The sequence below is a fragment of the Vidua macroura genome, chromosome 2 (assembly GCF_024509145.1).
Source record: "Vidua macroura isolate BioBank_ID:100142 chromosome 2, ASM2450914v1, whole genome shotgun sequence".
Lineage (NCBI taxonomy): Eukaryota > Metazoa > Chordata > Aves > Passeriformes > Viduidae > Vidua > Vidua macroura.
This window is the reverse complement of record NC_071572.1, coordinates 29515116-29533202: the sequence shown is the minus strand read 5'-3', so window position 1 is coordinate 29533202 and position 18087 is coordinate 29515116. Positions and strand designations below refer to the sequence as shown.

At 37.5% G+C, this 18087-nt stretch overlaps 1 protein-coding gene and 1 long non-coding RNA gene across 3 annotated transcripts in view; one reads left to right on the top strand and one right to left on the bottom strand.

Annotated features, from left to right (window-relative positions):
* Nucleotides 1–18087, top strand: part of TMEM182 (transmembrane protein 182) — a 31171-nt gene that overhangs the window by 1480 nt on the left and 11604 nt on the right. Inside the window, exons 1-3 of one of the 2 annotated variants that reach the window (XM_053970581.1) lie at nucleotides 9852–9992; nucleotides 10427–10526; nucleotides 11916–12014. In XM_053970581.1, coding sequence (XP_053826556.1) covers nucleotides 9852–9992; nucleotides 10427–10526; nucleotides 11916–12014 — 340 coding nt within the window. Of the gene's footprint in view, nucleotides 1–9851; nucleotides 9993–10426; nucleotides 10527–11915; nucleotides 12015–18087 lie in introns of those variants that run through there. The other variant, XM_053970582.1, reaches the window with a different exon arrangement.
* Nucleotides 8237–16681, bottom strand: LOC128803521 (uncharacterized). The gene is made up of 3 exons (XR_008435740.1): nucleotides 16268–16681; nucleotides 11954–12005; nucleotides 8237–8349 (listed from the first exon to the last, which is right to left on the bottom strand). It is a non-coding gene; the product is annotated as an uncharacterized LOC128803521 (long non-coding RNA).

Sequence of the window (18087 nt, the reverse complement as noted above, 5' to 3'; positions counted from 1 at the left end):
ATGATCAAATATGATAGGGACAAGGTATTGCAGGCAGGAATACTGAATTCCCTGGCAATGAAAACCCTTAGGTTTTGTGTGTTATTTCAAGCTATCTCCATGCACAATGACTTGTAAAGCAGAGAATAACCAAACTTTATGACATCAATGCAAACTGTTCATGGGAAAAACCCCAAGCATTTAGAGAACACATAGGTGTCTTTTCCTTTAACAGATCTCTTACTGCTTTTTTCCTGGCAAACTTGATCATATTGTTAAAGAATTGTGCATCTTACATTCTTACATAATTTACATAATATATAAGAAAAAGGCATTAATATATAGTAATGGACAAATATCTCTTACTTTTAAACTGAAGGCAGATGATTTCAGCTGCCTCAAGGTTCCTACTCATATTCTGTAATTGCAATTACAAAATTTAAGATAAAGGCTCTCAAATACAGAAATCTTAAGATGAATGTTCTCAAATAAAGTGGTTTTATGTTTGGAAACTGGATAAGGAAATTGACTAGCAATTAAAGGAATGAAATACAATGAAGACCATTTATCAGGGTCCTAAGGAAAACAGACTGAGTCTAATATATTTGGGAGCAGAATGACATAGTTGGTTGATTAAATGATATTATCAATATAGTACACTTACACTACTTTAAGGTGTTTGACTTGTTACTGGATAGTTCTTAAAAACAGGTACACAATAGATGCTCAGAAGTGGCCAGAAGCATGTATGTTCAGAAATGCCTAGATGATCCTCTTATTTCTATCTTTTTTTCCTGTGACCTGATAGTAGCAATTGAATGAAAATTATTGATTTTATGGATAATGGTAGAACCAGGAAGAATATGCAGACTACTGTCACTACACAATGTACTCTGTTTCCATTATATGTAAGTAATGTAAGTGTGAAGTGCATCATGCTAGAAACAAAGCATGAGGTGCACCTCTCTGTTGTGACAGTGATTATAAGATGAACTTGGTAGTCATAGTACTCATCCAGCAACTGTAAGTTTTTTTATTGTTATTTTGTTGCCCCCCAAAAAGTGCTCATCTTTTTGATAAGAAGTAGAGGAACCAGAAGTAAAAAACCAGGAAAGCTTTATTACGTATGCATCAGTTTTTGTTTGTATACTAATGCAACATTGTGTCTAGGTCTGCTGTCCTAATTGAAGACAAAATTTGCATAGAGAGGGCGTCACGGTTTGACACTGACGCAATGCCAGCACCCCCATGAAAATACACCTTCCCAAATAAAGGCTGTGAGATGCGATCAGGAACAGAACTTAGCAGGCCCAAACCTAATAACAAAGGGAAACTTTATTAAACTACTACTACTATAAAAGACACACACACTAAATCCAGAATGAAAACCCTCCAAAACACTCCTCCTCCCCCCACCCAATTTCCAACAAACCACAGTGAGACACCACCCGGGATTCCTGATCAAGTTGCCACCCTTCAGATAATCAATACTCAGTCCATCAAGGGAGAGAGGAGTCTCTCTTGCACCATAGACACCCCCTAGACACCTCCCCCCGCCCCCCCCCCCCCGGGAAACACAATTGCCAGCAACCGCCCGGAGAAAATCTGCCAGTGTGACGATCTCCTTTCCATGTCACAGTGCTCTCACCACCGTGCATGGACAGACTGCTCATAGGGCTTCTTTAAGGATGCTTTGCCAAGGACCAAAAGAAACAACAGTTCAGCTTCTCATTTTGGGACCACAGTCCCCCCCATTTTCTTCCTCCCCTGGGGCCGAGGGTCTCAAGAACAGAGATCATCTTCTTCCTGAAGACAGAGGGCATCACTACACCCTCCTCAACTTTTTCTGTTCACTCCACTTCCATGTAGCTAGTTGCTGAAGCAGGTCTCTTGGCTCACCATTGCATCCCCCTAAAAATGCAGTCTCTGTTGCTTGAGAATTTGGTTCAGTCTATGGCTAACAAGAAAAGTCCAGTCACAAGCCACTCCATCATCTCCTCCCACCAAAAAATTTCCTCTTCCAACATCTCAGATCCCAGATTGGCTCTCTTCTACTTCAAATCGAGGAGGAGTAATATTTTACAAAGCCTTCATTTCCTAGAAAAGGGTTAAAAGTTCAGACTCCTGGGACAGGTGAAATCTCTGCCCAGAACTCCACTCCATCTCCCACGGCTGGGCACCTTCCCCCCCCTTCTCCTTCTCCTCTGCCAGCAAATTCCAGGTGCTGTCAGGCTCTCTGTCTCTTCCCTCTGTGGTGGGGGGAACAAAGGCATCTCCGTTTCTCTCCACCCTTCTGTCAGCAGGGGGCCCGCCCGGTTCCAGTCCTTCAGCCCCCCTGGGCCTACCTCCCTCAGGCCGCATGGCTTCCCCTTCCCCACCCAGCCCGTGGCTGGGCAGGGGAGGTCTGCACTCTCCAACGACTGGAACCAAAGAGAGAGTTCCCTTGGGAGTTCTTGCTTTTAACCCCATGTTCTCAGAGGCGTGTCCATGCCTTTAGTGGTCAGTCCAAATGCCAATATCCAACCCCGACCACTGACCGGTCTGACTACCAACTTCCTGAGAAAATTCACCTCCATGTCAAACCATGACATAAAAAAAACCCCATGATAAAAAAAAAAAAGGAGAGAGAGTTTAATGGCAGAAGGAGCATTTCTTCTAGCGTTGGGCTGCCAGAGATCAGATTATCTGCAGCCTTGTATGGCTATTCTTGCCTCACATTATGAATGGGAGGAGAACTAGTCTGTGGAGAATGTCTGAGATTCAGTTTGCTCATGAGGGGAAGGGGTGAGGAATCTTCAGCCTTTTAGTGAAAACATCTACTGTAAATATTTTGTGTCACCTGCCAAGCAAGGGGTTGAGGCAATCTGCAGCTGCTCTTCCTCAGCCAACTCAGTGTCTGTGTGTGCTCCAAGTGATATAGTGACATAGTGAAAGCATTGATGGAAGTCATCTGGAATCCAATAATTTTTTTTAAAAAAGATCCTCGCATTGCTTCAATAGTGGAGAAAATTTTAAACCTTATAAATTCTTAAATAAAGTTTGTAAAATCCTTCTGTGAGACAGGTCTAAGAGAACTACACTGATTTATTCCAGTAAATGGAATATATTCTTGAATTCTTGCATTACAAATAGGTAAGGTCAAGACCCTCAATGTGCAATTTGTCATCAAGTTTAGTGAATCTAACAATGACTTATTTCATTCTAGCTTACCGCTTCAGATCATTATGGTAACTTCAACAGTAATTTCAACTTTTCATATACAAATTGAACGAAGTAGAAAAAAGTTACAATCCAGTGGTCTAGAACATTTTAAGAGGAACTTGTAAATGAACTTGAGTTTGGAATCTGCTGTTAATCTTGAAGACATTTAAAGTGTAATCTGTTTGAAAAGATCTGCAAATATAAGGAATGTGGAAAGAAACCTTTTAATTGATGCCACCCTCAAAGCTGTAAATGAATCACATTGGTATGTCAGAGAGACTTAGAAAGCATTTATAAAACAGCTTGTTAAAGGAAGGAATTATTTCAGGCATTGGGTCTACTTCTTCCCTTCTGAAGTTTTTCATGGCAGCATAACTAAGGCCACATGGCTTTTTGTGTTTCTTTCAATTAATACAGATAAAATCAATACATCGGGAATGGTTTAGATACTATTGATCCTTCTCTGGAGTAGAAGGTGGCCAGGATGACTCCTGTTGGTCTCAGTCTCTTTTCTGGTGTATTGGAGTACTCTTACATTACACACATCATCCTCCGCTCTCTGTGCTGGACCCCCCCACCCCCCCACCAATCCTTCACTCCTTCAAAGAGTACTCTAATTTATTTCATTATTTATTTTAAGGTCAGTGGCTCTGTAGAAGCTGTAAGGGCACAGAAAGACCTAAAGACTAGTTCCTCAGGCTTCCTGAATAAATCCAAAAATATATATATCAGAAAGTGTCTGTGCAATAAATGGAAGTTGTTACAGCCTCAGAGTGAGATTCATAATAGCATCCTGCTGTGGAAGGACACATGTAACAAAAATTATGAAGAAGACTCCAACTTTTAATTTCGGACTACTTATGCATAACTACTTTCATAGGAAGCTTCCTGGAATACCTGCTAGAATTAGGCAACTCTTTCTTTTCTGTGAAAATTGCACATGCGATGTGTCATGACAAGTGTTGCGGGGAACACTACTGGCATTGGCCTGGCTTTCCTTTAAATGTATGAAAAATTCAGAGCACTCACAATGGTGATGTGATAAAGGAACTCAGATGCACATTCTTGTACTTCTGATGATTCTAGTTATTGTGCCCAATTTGCAGGGACATGGATTCATCACACATCACATCAGTGTTATGACACAATTAAAAAAGAAATTATGCTTTGCCTTTTTAACCTCTTTTATCTAATGTAGATATAATGCAAGATATAATATAGAATGGGATATATGAAACAGAGTGATCCACTCAGTCATACTAAAGTTTTATCTTCCTTTCTGTGGCTGAATAAATCTATAATGCTTTGTAGTGTCAAAGTCCTGAACACAGAGAGTGTATAAGGCAGGGTCCAAATGGGATGTACACCCTGGGTACATCAGAGTGATTACAAGTCTGTCGTGTTCCTGCAGGTGGCTAACAGTGGGTCCTGGGTACACAGAGATGTGTAAAAGTAATGCCTCATAAAGAGGATTTTTCTTGTTGGTTTATTAGAATTCCTGTTGAAGCTTTTGCTGACATATGGGCTGCTTATGTCTCTTTTGTTCTTACTGTCATCTCTGTAACCTTATTGTAGCTCATGCTGAATGAAAGACTCAGTGATACCTCTGTTCAGAATAGCTTGATTTTCTCCTTTTGTGGGGGACTTCAGCACATTTCTACAATCTCCACTCAGGTTTTACATGACCCAGCCATGTAACCTTGCTGCAAAGAAGGTAGATGGTACACACTGGGAGTGCTGTGTCCAGTTCTGGGCTTCGCAGTGCAGGAGATGCATGAACACTCTGGAGGGAGTCAAATGATGGACAACTAAGTTGATAAAGGGACCAGAGCATCCTCTCCTATGAGGAAAAGCTGAGAAAATTGGGACTGTTCTGCCTAGAGAAGAGAAGGCTCAGAAAGAGTTTTATATAAAAACCTGATGGAGCCAGGCTCTTTTCAGTGGTGCCCATTGACAGGACCAGAGACAGTGGGGACAAGCTGAGACACAGGAGAGTTGCTTTGAACATCAGGAAACACTTTTTATTGTGAAGGTGACCAAACATTGGCAGATGTTTGGTCACACAAGGAGGTTCTGGAGTATCCAATGTCAGAAATATTGAAAAACCTCCTGGACATGGTCCTGGGCAGTCAGTTCTAGGTGGTCCTGCTTAAGCAGGGAGGTTAGACAAGATGCCCTCTAGAGGTCCCTTCCAACCTCAGTCACTCTGTGACTGTGGGACTTGTGGTCTGATTTACTGTAGTATTAAGAATAAAGTGGTCATATCTCAAACTAGTTATTCCAGACTCTCTCTTGGTCATGAACAAACCAACAACCACCCAAAATAATTGTACTTTTAGGGCATGGTTGCTTGCACATTGAGGTGGTCATCCAAAAAATGGTCAGACAGACTGTACTGTAAAAGTGATGTATGACTGTAGAGGAAACCTGAAGTGACCAGCTTAAAGACGAACTTCAGCCACAAATTTCATGGACAAGGGGTGTGCAGGGTATGCTGTGTAAGGTGTCTGGCTGTTTGTCTGCCTAGTACTGTGCTGGCAAGTGATCATGTCAGTGCAATAGGTAACATCTGCCTAGCTGGGGAAGATGGACAGGATGAGGATCAGAATCAGTGGGTGAGAAACTCCCATTAGTGTTCAGAACAGTAAATGAGCATTGAGGTCTCAGAAGGACTCAGCTCTGAGGCAGTTGCTGAAATTGTTTCTTGGTATGTAGTGAGACATGCAGCCAGTTCTAAAAGGCTGTTTTTAGATCATGGGCATATCTGCCAGCACAGATAAGGAGCTGCCTGCCAATTCCAAACAGACGCACCCGACACTTACTCAATCACACAGAAACATAAACAAGTAAATAAACAACATCCCCTTCCCATAAATATCTTTTTTTACCCTTCAGATGGGAAAGGGAAAAGGGAAACAGCCTGCTATTGTTTTTTTTTTTAATTTTTTTTTCTTTTCTATTTTTAAATACAAGGAGGGGCTCATATACTATGTTGAAGCTGGAGCTATTATATGCATAAATAAAATATGCAGATTCAGGACTTAGTTTAGCCCTATCTATGTGGTGAAAAAACAGAAATAAAAAAACTTTTGCAGCTTTTTTAAATGAGACTGGAATCCATCCATTATGTGGGTCCTTCAATCTTCACGCTATGAGTCAACAAAATCCATGAATGTTGGGCTTAATTAGTTGAATTGATTGAATAGTAAAGCTGTTTTAATTACTTCATTGTCATTATAGTAGGGATAAATTTGGCTAAGTAATTTTGGTTTAAAATGACAGTATTTCTGCAGAAATTTAGGAGTTTTGAAAGGAGTTGGAGAATTACTTCGTTTAAGATAGAAAATAATGATTTTTTTGCCTTGATAAGCTTGGCCCTGTTTTCTCTCCCTTGAAATTTTCTCTCTTCTATTGAGGAACCTTCAGAATTTAATTTAATTAAAGAAAAAGGCCCTGAGACTTTCTTTGAGTATTCAAGTGGTGGATAACATGAATTTTTAAGCTGACATAACAAGTCTTAACATGGCTTCTGCTTCATTCTTGACATAGACAGGCATAATTCTGGTGATGTTAGAGTATTTGGAAGATAACACTGCCAGAGAATGTGCCATAAATATAAAAGAGAATAATTAAATTAGATCCTCTCAGGATGAACATGCTAAACTGAGACCAGAGTGCATGTACAGTATATTAAAAATAAATACTTGCACTGCACAGGCAGTAATTCAGCTGTCATTTGAATTCAGTGAAACTTTCCATGCAAACTGATTTCAGTGAAGCTACTCACAAGAGTAAGTTGCTCTCATGCAGAAACAAGCTCACAGAGTCACTGACATATTTCTGTCCTGAGGGCAGGTAGGTGCAACATGACTGGAACTAGCCATTTGATATTTTTTGGTAGTTTGTTTTATTAATTGTGGTTCAGTGGCTGAGACAGGGGTCTAGAGTTCTCTTTTTACTTCTTGTTTAATGTTGGAAAAGTTCACTGTTGTGACATTATAAGACCTCCCATTATTTAGGATGAGCTAAGTGGCATAGTGTTAAACAGTGCATTAGAATTAATTTTTAATAGATATCATTAAGATCTTTGTAAAATGGATTTTGTTTGTGCTGTGACTATCTATATCTTTGAATTTCACTGTATGAAATTCTTGAACTTTGGGTCAATGCTTTCTAAGGCCACCCATACACCAGCAAAATGGTTGGGAACTCCAGTTCACTGAGTAGGATTCAGTTGCAGATGAAGACCTTTGCATTCAAACATCTCCATGTGAAATAGGGATCTTGAGTTGATCAAGGTCTGGCTAAAACACTCAGTGGTGCTTCCAGGATGGTCTGACAATCTAATGGAACCTGGCTTCAGAGGTAGCCTGGATGGCACAGGTGGTGTCAACCTGGCCTGTAGTTGGCACTCAAGAAAGGTGTCAGCTTCCTTTAAGTCCCTTGTGGTACCTGCCTGCCCAATGTAGATGCCTTAGACATCCTGGAGTACCCGACTGTGGGAGATGACAGTAAGGCCACCACATCGCTCTTTCCAGATGTGATTCATCACCATCATGTTGGGTCCTGGTGTCATCCATGGGGAGAGGGGGCACATAAGATCCCGTGTGGGGCTAGCAGGTATTTTAAAACAGAGAGGGAAATAAACCCTTCTGGCATGCCATCTGAGAGCCAGCAGGATACTCAGGAACTGTCTAGAGCTAGGTGTCTGCCCAAGTGCCTGAGCAGAGCCCTTGAATCTAATCTAGGTTGTAATGAACTGCTCTCTGGCTCCACTGAGTGTGATCACTATTGATTATGATGGAAAGACATTTAGCTTGTATGAAATTGTTTAAATTTGGGCATGTTAGTGCTGAACTGAATCCTACTTTTTTTGGGTTTTTTTTTAAGACACATTAAAATAGAATTGAACAGAATAGAATATTTGCTGGAAGGGACCTACAGCAATTATCTAATCCATCTGCCTGACCACTTCAGGGCTGACTAAAAGTTGAAGTATTATTCCAAATTGCAAGTAATCATTTTTATTTTATTTTATAGCACATCCTATGTGTTCTTATTTTTCCTGATTTTTTGTTTTCTTTAATAATGAGCAATAAAACATCACTTTTCAAAATTAGGTTTCCAAACGCTTCTCTTCTGCTGTATCAAAATGAACTGCATCAGTGGCTGTTGGGAAAAGCAAATATGACAAAAAGAGTCTGTTTGAATATTCATTTGCTGCTCTGCATACACTGAAACCCTGAAGTACAAAAAGGCCACAAAATATTAGATGTGCTTGTGTATGAAATTAGTATTGTATCAGGTTTGAATAAAATATGATTAATAACAAATGTGAATATGATGTTGGGCAGATTGTGTAGTGGTATAAAACCACTGAGGACACAACACCAGTTCATCTGTGTAGAAATGAAGGGAGGTGGTAGAAACAGTGTTTTCCTTGCTGTCCTCAAGCATGCTGATGCACTGTCCAAACCAATACAGGCATATTGAAAGTAGGAGTCCCTCTGGAGTCCTAAGTCTATTGCCATAAAATGTTGTGGCAAGTGTTTTCTGGAATAAACTGGCTTAATTCTTCTCTTGAGCCCAGCACTTCCAGTATGCAATATCAATGGAAAATTCTACTCTGGTGATAAATAATTCCAATGAAATTTTATTGGGTAAGGACTCTAAGATCTGGTGCATGTTATAGAAACTCTATACATTTCTATAGGAGCATTCCCTGTAAGTCATGAGAGATTAATGGGAAGGCCTGCTTGGCATAAAATGAAGTTGTTGAAAAAGCCTTGTAATTTAAATGTTTTACTTCATCACTTTCCAAAATGGCCAAAGCATGTTCTTGGGAAAGTGACTTCTTGTTTTAAAAAGATTGAAGTTTTTTATCAGGTGCTTGAAGGAATTTTTAACTGCATAAAGTTTTGATCTATGAAAAAAGATGCATCTAAATAAATAAAGCATTTAGCTGTTTTTGTGTTTAGTGTTGCTAAAGTTATTACTTTAAAGATAGGATGTAAATTTTTAAAGATTACTTTATTTTTATTATATAGGATTTTTTCAGAGGCATCTCTCCATTTTGGCTACCATATTTTAAAATTCTATTAAAAAATACTCAGCCTTCTTTTAGTAATATGACTTATAGTAACTTCTTTGTTGGTGTTTCTTTTCCTGCTAGCAGCTAAGGAAACATTCACCACCAGGCCTGAACTTTGGAAGTCTTTGCTAGTACTGCGTGCTCTGTAACGCTGCTCACGTAGATCGACAGATCCATTGCAACTCCATCTCCACTGGTGTTGATGCACCAGCTGCAATAATATTTCAAGTCAATCCCTGATTAGTTAGGGGAAGGTCAGCTATTTCTGACTGGCCTCGCCCAGACAGCGAAACAGAGCAAAGCTCTGCCATCAGTGTCCTAAAATAGAAGGCCCTTTTCATCTGTCAGACTTGAGTCAGCCACATGGAACACAAATTTGGAGACACAAGTCGACTCACAGGGCATTGGGAAGAAGGGCACAGGCAGAAAGTGAAGAGAAGCTTCTTTACATATGAGCTGTATTCTCCAAACAGTATTTTAGTTACTTTCACAATAATTTATTTTAAATTTATTTTATTGCTAACCTTTTAAGTTATTAAGGTTTTTTTTTTTTTTTTTTTTTTTTCTAAGAACTTCAATAATGAAACTGAGTGTGGGGATATTTTTTGGAGGCTTCTTTGCAGCTCTGGGGGTTTTGCTTTTTTTGGTGGCATTTGGAACTGATTATTGGCTTCTTGCTACAGAAATAGGAACTTGTTCACAAGCACCTGAAGGTGCTTGGGTTAGTATGAACTTTTTATTTATAATGAGAATTATATACATAGAATTCTTGAATGTGTTTATTTTCTAAGAATTTACTTCTATATAAACTTTTGAAAATACAAATTTTGTTTATTTTCTAAGAATTTAATTCTGTATATACTTTTGAATATACTCATTTTGACCTTCTGGAGACTTACAAGCTTGCTTCAAAACCTCTTATAATCATTTGTAATCAGCTCTAAAATGAATTTCTATTTTGTGATACTGCTTTTGCAATATGATATTCTTTCAAAAGAAGAATGACTGTTTATAAATGCTATAGCTGACCTAAATTCATACAGGTTGTGTGTCATTATGATGGTGGTGTTTTCTACTAAACATCTAATTGAACTTAATTCTTTCAACAGTTAAAAAATTGTATGGTAATGGCTTTTTTTTTTCCTTCCTCTGTAGGGAGAGAAGGCCACTTTCCATCATGAAGGTTTCTTCTGGAGGTGCTGGTTTAGTGGAAATGTAGGAGATAATAATGGCAGCATGTGGAATTTTTGGTATAGTAAGTAATTTTTTCCTTTTACATTATCTACAGTAGTTTGTTTTCAAAATTTTTTGGGTTTGGTGTGTTTTTTGTTTTTCCTTCTGTCTTATGAATCATTAGATTTCATATGGCTTCTTTGGGGATCAGGTTCTTCAGCTACCCTAAAATAAATTCTTGACACGTGCTTTTGTAATCTATAGGAGACCCCAGGACAAAATGATCCAAGTTTAGCGATCAGATTACACTGTGATTGTTATGGATGCCCTGTTAACCTGAGTCCATTCTTAGCTACAAAGTCTTTTACCACTTACTGTTAAACAGTTGCTTTAATTCTGTTAAGTAGGGAAAAAAGAGCTTAGTGGTTAGCCTGGTCCATGAATTTTTGCTTGGGGAGTTTCTCCATCTGTTCTTAACTGACTACAAGTGGGTTAAGAAGGGAATGGGAACTCCACAGTGAAAATGGTGTAGGACACATAATCTCCAGAAAAGTTTCTTTTTTATATTCACAGATGACCTGTTGCTTTCTTTCACTACATCCAGGATTCTAAGATAGATAGAATTACAAGATCAGATAGTATTTTACAACCAAAATCTCCCAATTAGAAGTCAAGCAAAACTTCTTCTTCAGTCTTTGACACTCCCTCTGAGGTAGGGAGCTCCCTCACCTTATTTCGAGATTTTCATAATCCTTGTGAAAAGCAGGTGCCATCATACAAGTTTGACTTGAATAGCCCATATTTTGCTAAATATATTGCTTTGTCTTGGGTGGAAAATGTAATATTTACTGTAGTTAATTTCCCCTCATTATTTATCTGGAAAATTATGTGGTCAGGAATCTGAAACTTAGATGGTGTTTAAGTTACAGTCAGCTTTTGTCTTTTGCCAGGAAGATGTTGATATTTTTAGAAGTATTTAGTATAAAGGGTGAAATTACCCTTTTCTGGAGGATATTCATTCTATAGACTAGACTCTTACTTGTGGCCATTGTAAACTTTCTGAAGATGCTTGATATTTTCATTGTTCTTTCACAAAAGAAAAAGTAATTGCTTGGATTTTGTTTGTTTGGTTGTTTTTTTTCTGCACATGTAATAATGAGAAGAACATAGTTAACCCCCAAATGAGAAAGGTACATATGCATGCATTTATATGCATCACATATAAATCGCAGTGTGCTTTCAGCAGGGCTCGTTTATTGTGCCAGAGTACAAATCTGTATTGCTCTTTAAGGAATATTCTTGTTTGGATAACAAGGCTTGTATCTCTTACCAAAACCAAATTCTGTAAGCTGTTGCCTAGGAAAGGACCTGAAATCTTGACCTATGAAGCTCAGTTTGCTCATTTGAAGAACAGACACACATTATTGTTAAGGCAGTAAAATATTAATCTTTAGCTTTCTTTCATTTTTAGCCAACCAGTCGCCTTCTAAGAATTGTACGCATGCTTACCTGTCCCCATTTCCTCTTCTCCGAGATGAACACAACTCCACCTCCTATGACTCTGCAATCAGTAAGTATTGTTTGGTGCAAATGAATACAATGCCCATGGTTTCAAGAAAACAATTTGAATGCTTCAAAATAAAACAGCCTTATCGCTCTACACAGTTTAATTAACAGAATTTTGGTATTTCATACTTCTCATAATTTTACAACATGCATATTTAAGCCACTGTTTAACAAAACACATAAATAATGATTAGCTTTAAGGATGATGGCAGAATGGATGTAATTTCTGGGAAAAAAAAAAGACATTTCCTTTTTAGTGCTTTTTTTTCCTCCAACATAGTAATTATCTTCCTTAGGCTGAATGCATTAAACGAGTACTTCTTGTCATGTATTTCAATAAAACTGGTTTCGGTTGGAATTTTTTGTTTGTTTTGTTTTGATATTTTTTTGGTTTTTGTTTTTGTTAAATGAATAAACATATATGGAAATCTACTGCATTTTTACTTTATGAGGAAGGAGGAGCAGAGCCTTGATGCTATCTGAGTTTATTTAACTGACTCAGATATACTTCACTGAGAAACTCTTGTACTGTAACAGAGATACATATAAGTATATGTTTAGATACTTGTGAAAGATAAACATTAATAGAAAACTTTATGTTTGAATAGTGCCTAGAAAGCCCTGTCTTTACAACAATGAGGAATGACTTAAAACTATCAGGAAAATTTAATCATAGAGCTTTAAGCAAACATATGTAAAGTAAATAACTTCTGATACCTATTTCACATGACTTTTTAAACAACCTGTGATGTGTGCATGCTACATGTCTCTGAACTTGCTGTCTAAGGGACTTAAGTGATCCCTTCCTGTCCTGAAGCTGTAATTATGCTTTTGCTAACCTTGAAGTGTCTTTAGAATCCAATTTTTATGCTGTAGACATGAAAAAAAATAAACTAGAATTATAATGGTTCTGTTAATCTTTAGAAATTATGAACTGTTTGTCCAGGAAGAATTCAGACCTCACCATTCAGAGACCTAATCTGTAACTTCACAGCACATCTAGAACAGTTTATCTTTCCATTTGAAAGTGACAGAGTCATCAGCTCCTAATAGCCTAGACAGAGTTTGTATTCCACTGTTCACTCATACTTTCACAAAGGTTCCTCAAATTATATTGCATGATTACACAGAAGTGGACAAACAAAGAAAAAGAAAAGGAGAAGGAATATCATCAAAAGTTTAATTAATTTTAGTTAATGTTTGCCAAAAGGACCACTGCTCAAATATAATTTTCCTATCTATATTTCATATTAGGAGATTAAAAGTAGGCAGAACTGTACTATAGATGCTGGCCCAGGTAGAGTATATTCAGAGCCATTCCTGCTATATAAATAGATACAGTTGGATTGCTTTCGAGCTCATTAAAACTGAAGATGGTTTGGGGGTTTTTATGCCTACATTTCATTTTCAGCATCCAAGCTGAGTTATTTATTAGAACAGTTATGATTGTTCAAGAGTCTTTCACAACTTTTTATGAAGAAGGTTATGTCATCATCTCTTCTGTTAGTTCAAAACTTGTTTCTCCTTTAGTCTAATTTGACAATCCTGCCTGTGATATTTGGCAAACAGGTTTTAAAAACCTTGCTTCAACTGCAGTTGCTAAATTAAGAAGTGCTAGAAGGTTATCCTCTTCTTGACTCCCAGTGCAGGAAGTGGTTCTCTATAAAGCCAGTGGCAAAAGGCTCCAGTTTGTTTTCAGGAAGAACAAGATTTCATTTATGATTTGTATATCCAGTTGTCTGCATCTAATACTTTGCATCAGCAAAGCATAGAATAAAAGGGCACTACCAAAAATTTGAGGTTATTGTCCCCTTTGTTGGTTCTGCTACTGTTTCTTGATAAAATATTACCATTTTTATGGCACATAGCTTTCTCGACATATTCTCTTTTGGGGATGATAAAAAGCCCAACTCTCCTCCCCAGGTTTATCATTGTATTTTTAGTGAGTCAATCAAGTTCTATTTTAACAAAATAACAAGATAACAAGAATTTTTCTGTCACGTTCATTTGCTCTTTCATAGAAAAAGAAACAACTGAATAAAGAGCTTTAAACTTCCTTAGAAAAATCAAATGTATACAACACATTTTCTAAAAATCTCTTTCTGTTCAGAGCACTGTTAGTTGCTGAACAAGTAAAGGCATGTGATTTTTTGCATACTATTTGGCTTAAGAGACATTTGGATCTTAGCAGAAGAATTTGCATTTAATTTTAGCCCCTTGTGCAGTCACTTGTGTGGAGCTACAAGTGTGGTTTGTTGGAGTGCCGTGTCACCATCCAGCTAGAAAAGCTCAGGCAAAGATAAGCTTGAGGAACATGAAATCTGTGGTGCCTTTTGAGTGCAGTGTCTGGACCAAGTTCTCTGTTGACATAATTCCTTTGGTTTTAGTAGGAATTTGGCTCAGAGCTTTTCTAGGCTAGAATTCAAAACAGGCTCACCTATCCTCTCTTAGTTTATTTACATCTTTTGTATGTTGGGTTTGTGTTTGTGTTTAGTTCCGAAAAATCTTAAAGCATTGAGAAGGGGAGCTTTAGTGTTTCAGTCTGCCTTACAAAGCTTTAGACCAAAGGCTGGGTCCATTCTGATGTACAAACCTAGACTATGAGCTCTTGGTGTCAAGGACTACAGCCTTAGATGGAAATGTTAAGACAGAAAAGCTTATGGGGTGCTTATATTGGAGGTTTGAATGCATGCTTTAGTGTATCTGATACCTTTTAATCATTACTAGATGCATGACCAGCTTCACAGGGTTAGGTAGCACTGCTTCGAAATTGAAGTTTGCTATATCTTTTAATCACGGTTATAATGTTTCTGTGCATTCATTGGTTTTGTTAAATAATCTTAACAGAGTGGGGAGGACTTCCCCTAGCTGTAGTGTAAGGTATCATCAAAAGCTGTGTGATCCATCATTTATGGTTAATGTACTTTAAGAAATTCATAGGCCATATCATTTATCTTAACCTGAAACAGGTTCTAAATGAACTCGGATGAAGCCTGACTGTAGTGACTTTCTGTGATGGTACAGAGGTTTAGAGTGACGACTTTTATAGTGTGCAGCTCTTAAGTCGACTTAGCGCCTCATTGTGTTGCTAGCAGATTCATTTTTATGATGATTCACATATATAAGTGCAATAAACTACAACCTAGGAATAAAAAAATTTAAATTAGACCATGCAATAGAAATACCACAGCAGCAACCTATATATTTTAAAATAGATATATTATTGCATAATCATAAACAGATTAGTTGCCCCATCAGGCTATTCTGAAAATATAATACTATAATATTTTTAATATTAATTCACTGCTAGCTAGATCCATGCATTCATTAGGTTACTTAACACTGATGTTCAAAGGGCTATCACACTTTCCTAAAGTTCTTTTACTATAGGACAATACTAAGCCTGTTTTTGAAAAATGTGCGAAGTTCTTACTCATGGAAATAGTCCCATTGGCTATAGTGAGATTTTTTGTAAGAAGTGAAAAATCTAACACTTAGTCACTAATTCATTTGTTTTTATTTTTGAGGGGATTTTTTTCAACTTAATTTGGAAATAACAATAGTGCCCTAACTGTTGTAAATCACCCCAACACGTTTTGAAGCTGTAGTGGAAGTATTTTAATAGGGCAGCACTGGCACATTAGTTTAATACTCTGATTTGTAGCTGCCAGTATTTTTTCCTAACTATTAGTATCTTATTTTGTCCAGTACTGTGGTATTTCTATTGCATGGGCACATTGCCAGGATTTGAAGTAATGCCTAATGGACAATACACAATGTTTATAGAACTGAAGTAAAAATCTGATTCAGCAACTGTTAAATCTAAAATGGTGAGATCAAATTTATTGGCAGGTTTGTTAATGGGTTGAAATTAACCTAAAGTAATCTGGAAAATATCAGCCATGAAATCTGAAAATCGAAGTTGTACATGTGAAATGTTAGCAGTAGTCTATTTCTAGGGGAGAAAAATGCGCTTATGTAATAGTCATATAATTGCCCATGAGAGATTGTAATACAGTACATTTATAAGTGTGATCTCTGAAGTCCCCCTAGCAGCTATAAAATAAGAAGCATTTTAAAAAGAAGTGTATCCGTCTTGTGAATATTGTATTTGTTTTACTGTTAAAGTTATTTTTGAAAAAAAAAATATTACTAAGGGATAGTAAAGGCTAAATGAAGCTGAGAAACTTCTTGCAAGGTTTACTGTGTGGCTAGGTGTGTCTCCTGTGCTGCTGCTGAGATAGGTATTTCACTTACATTTGTTTATCTGCAGAGAAGATGCTCCTGGTTGAGAGCAGTTCAGGCACTTTGCCTTTCACTGTATTGGCACTGTGTGTAGCAAAACTCTTGTTAAAAGCATTTCAATATCTCTTACATTAAATAGGGATGTAAAAAAACCGCACATTCTAAAATACAATCTGCTGTCAGATCACAGGAAATGTTCCCTTTTGATTGTGAACCTGTCCATGATAGTTCAAGGAAACTTTTCCAAATCATTTTCCTACCCCTGAAAATTTTTATGTGGCATTGTACTAACACATGTTTCAAAAGGCTTTTCATCCTTATAGTGCTTAATAATTCATATTGATATTAAATTTAAGATTAAGTAGCCTGGGTTTTTATGGTAGACCACAGTACTTGTACGGACTGATGGCTGGGTTTTAAAAACACTTTGAGTCAGCAAGGGCAGTGAAATGGAATGCTTGGAATGCTTTCATGATGCTGATGTTAACATCTCTAACAGTAGAAGGGTGTTGCTTTGTGACATTAGCTAGGCTGTTCCTGACTAACTGTTATAGAGCTCCAGATGTGTCCATGACTGCTACACAAGTGTGTGTTGTAGGTGACGCAGCTCTGTAAATTTTCAAATGTATTATTGCTTCTCTTTCATATCATGTATCAGTAACATCTTAAAATATGAATCTGTAAGTTCAGTTTGTAATCAGTGCTGGGATCTACTATAATAGAAAATAAGGCTTTTGGTAATTTTCACCCATTTCTCCAAAACTTGTGACCTTGCACAGACCCAGATACTTCTAGTTTTCAAATAATGCAAGTCTCTGGAAGGACCTAAATTAGGATCTTTAGAAAGAAAAGCAAGTAGTGAGGGAAAACTACAGGTCATGCAATTTTGGAGGAATATAATGTTCCTATACAGGCCTGATGGTGCAGCTGTGTGTACTCCTGTTTTCCACTAAGTCTTTTTTTATTTTTAGGTCTGCCTGTCATTTCCTAGGCAAATGTTGTACTCAACAAAGGGGTAGCTTACCAAGATGAGTTACAAAACCTGTTTAGCACTCTTGCAACATAGAGCAATGGTATCTAAGATTTTAAAAACTGCAGATATGTTTATTTTGCACTCTGCAATAGTGCTTGTACTTTATTTCTTCTGTTGTAGGAAAAACTTGCAATAATGCATGTATTTGAGGTGGATAACTCTAAGATATATGTGAAGTATCTGGAAGAGACAAGGGTACTCCTTTTCATCTGGACCAGAACATGGGCTATCCTATAAAATACCTCAGTGAGACCTGAAATTGTGCAAACTTCTGTGAACACTTTGTATAGACACACTTTGTATGGGTTCACTGAACCTTATTTCTAGAAACAGACTGTTTGGATCACAGTGTCAGCCCTTTTCATGGGATGTAAGGAAAAGTATCGTCTTTAAAGCAGCATCTTCTGTTGCATTTTATATATCATTGTGTGTCTCAGCCTCAGAGCAGCAAAGTCTTTGACTTGAAGAGTAATTTCATTCTTAGGAAGATTTAATTTTAACCAGCTCTTTTGTGTTCATCTATAGATGACAGCTAAGCTAAATGACAGCTGAGCTGTAATTTTGAATGACTAGCCTGTAGAAATTGATCTTGCCCATCTAGGCAGAGATGATGGGAAATGTGATCTAAACAAAAATGATCAGATTATAAAATAACTGAAGCCATATTTGCAGGAAAATTATGGCTTTTAAATTCTCTTACAAAAGTAAAAGTCTAAGTGCTTATTGGGTGTTTCCTCAGACCTGTGCCACAAATGAACCAAATGACTTTCTGCCTTGCAGATTAGTGGGGGTAGTATTT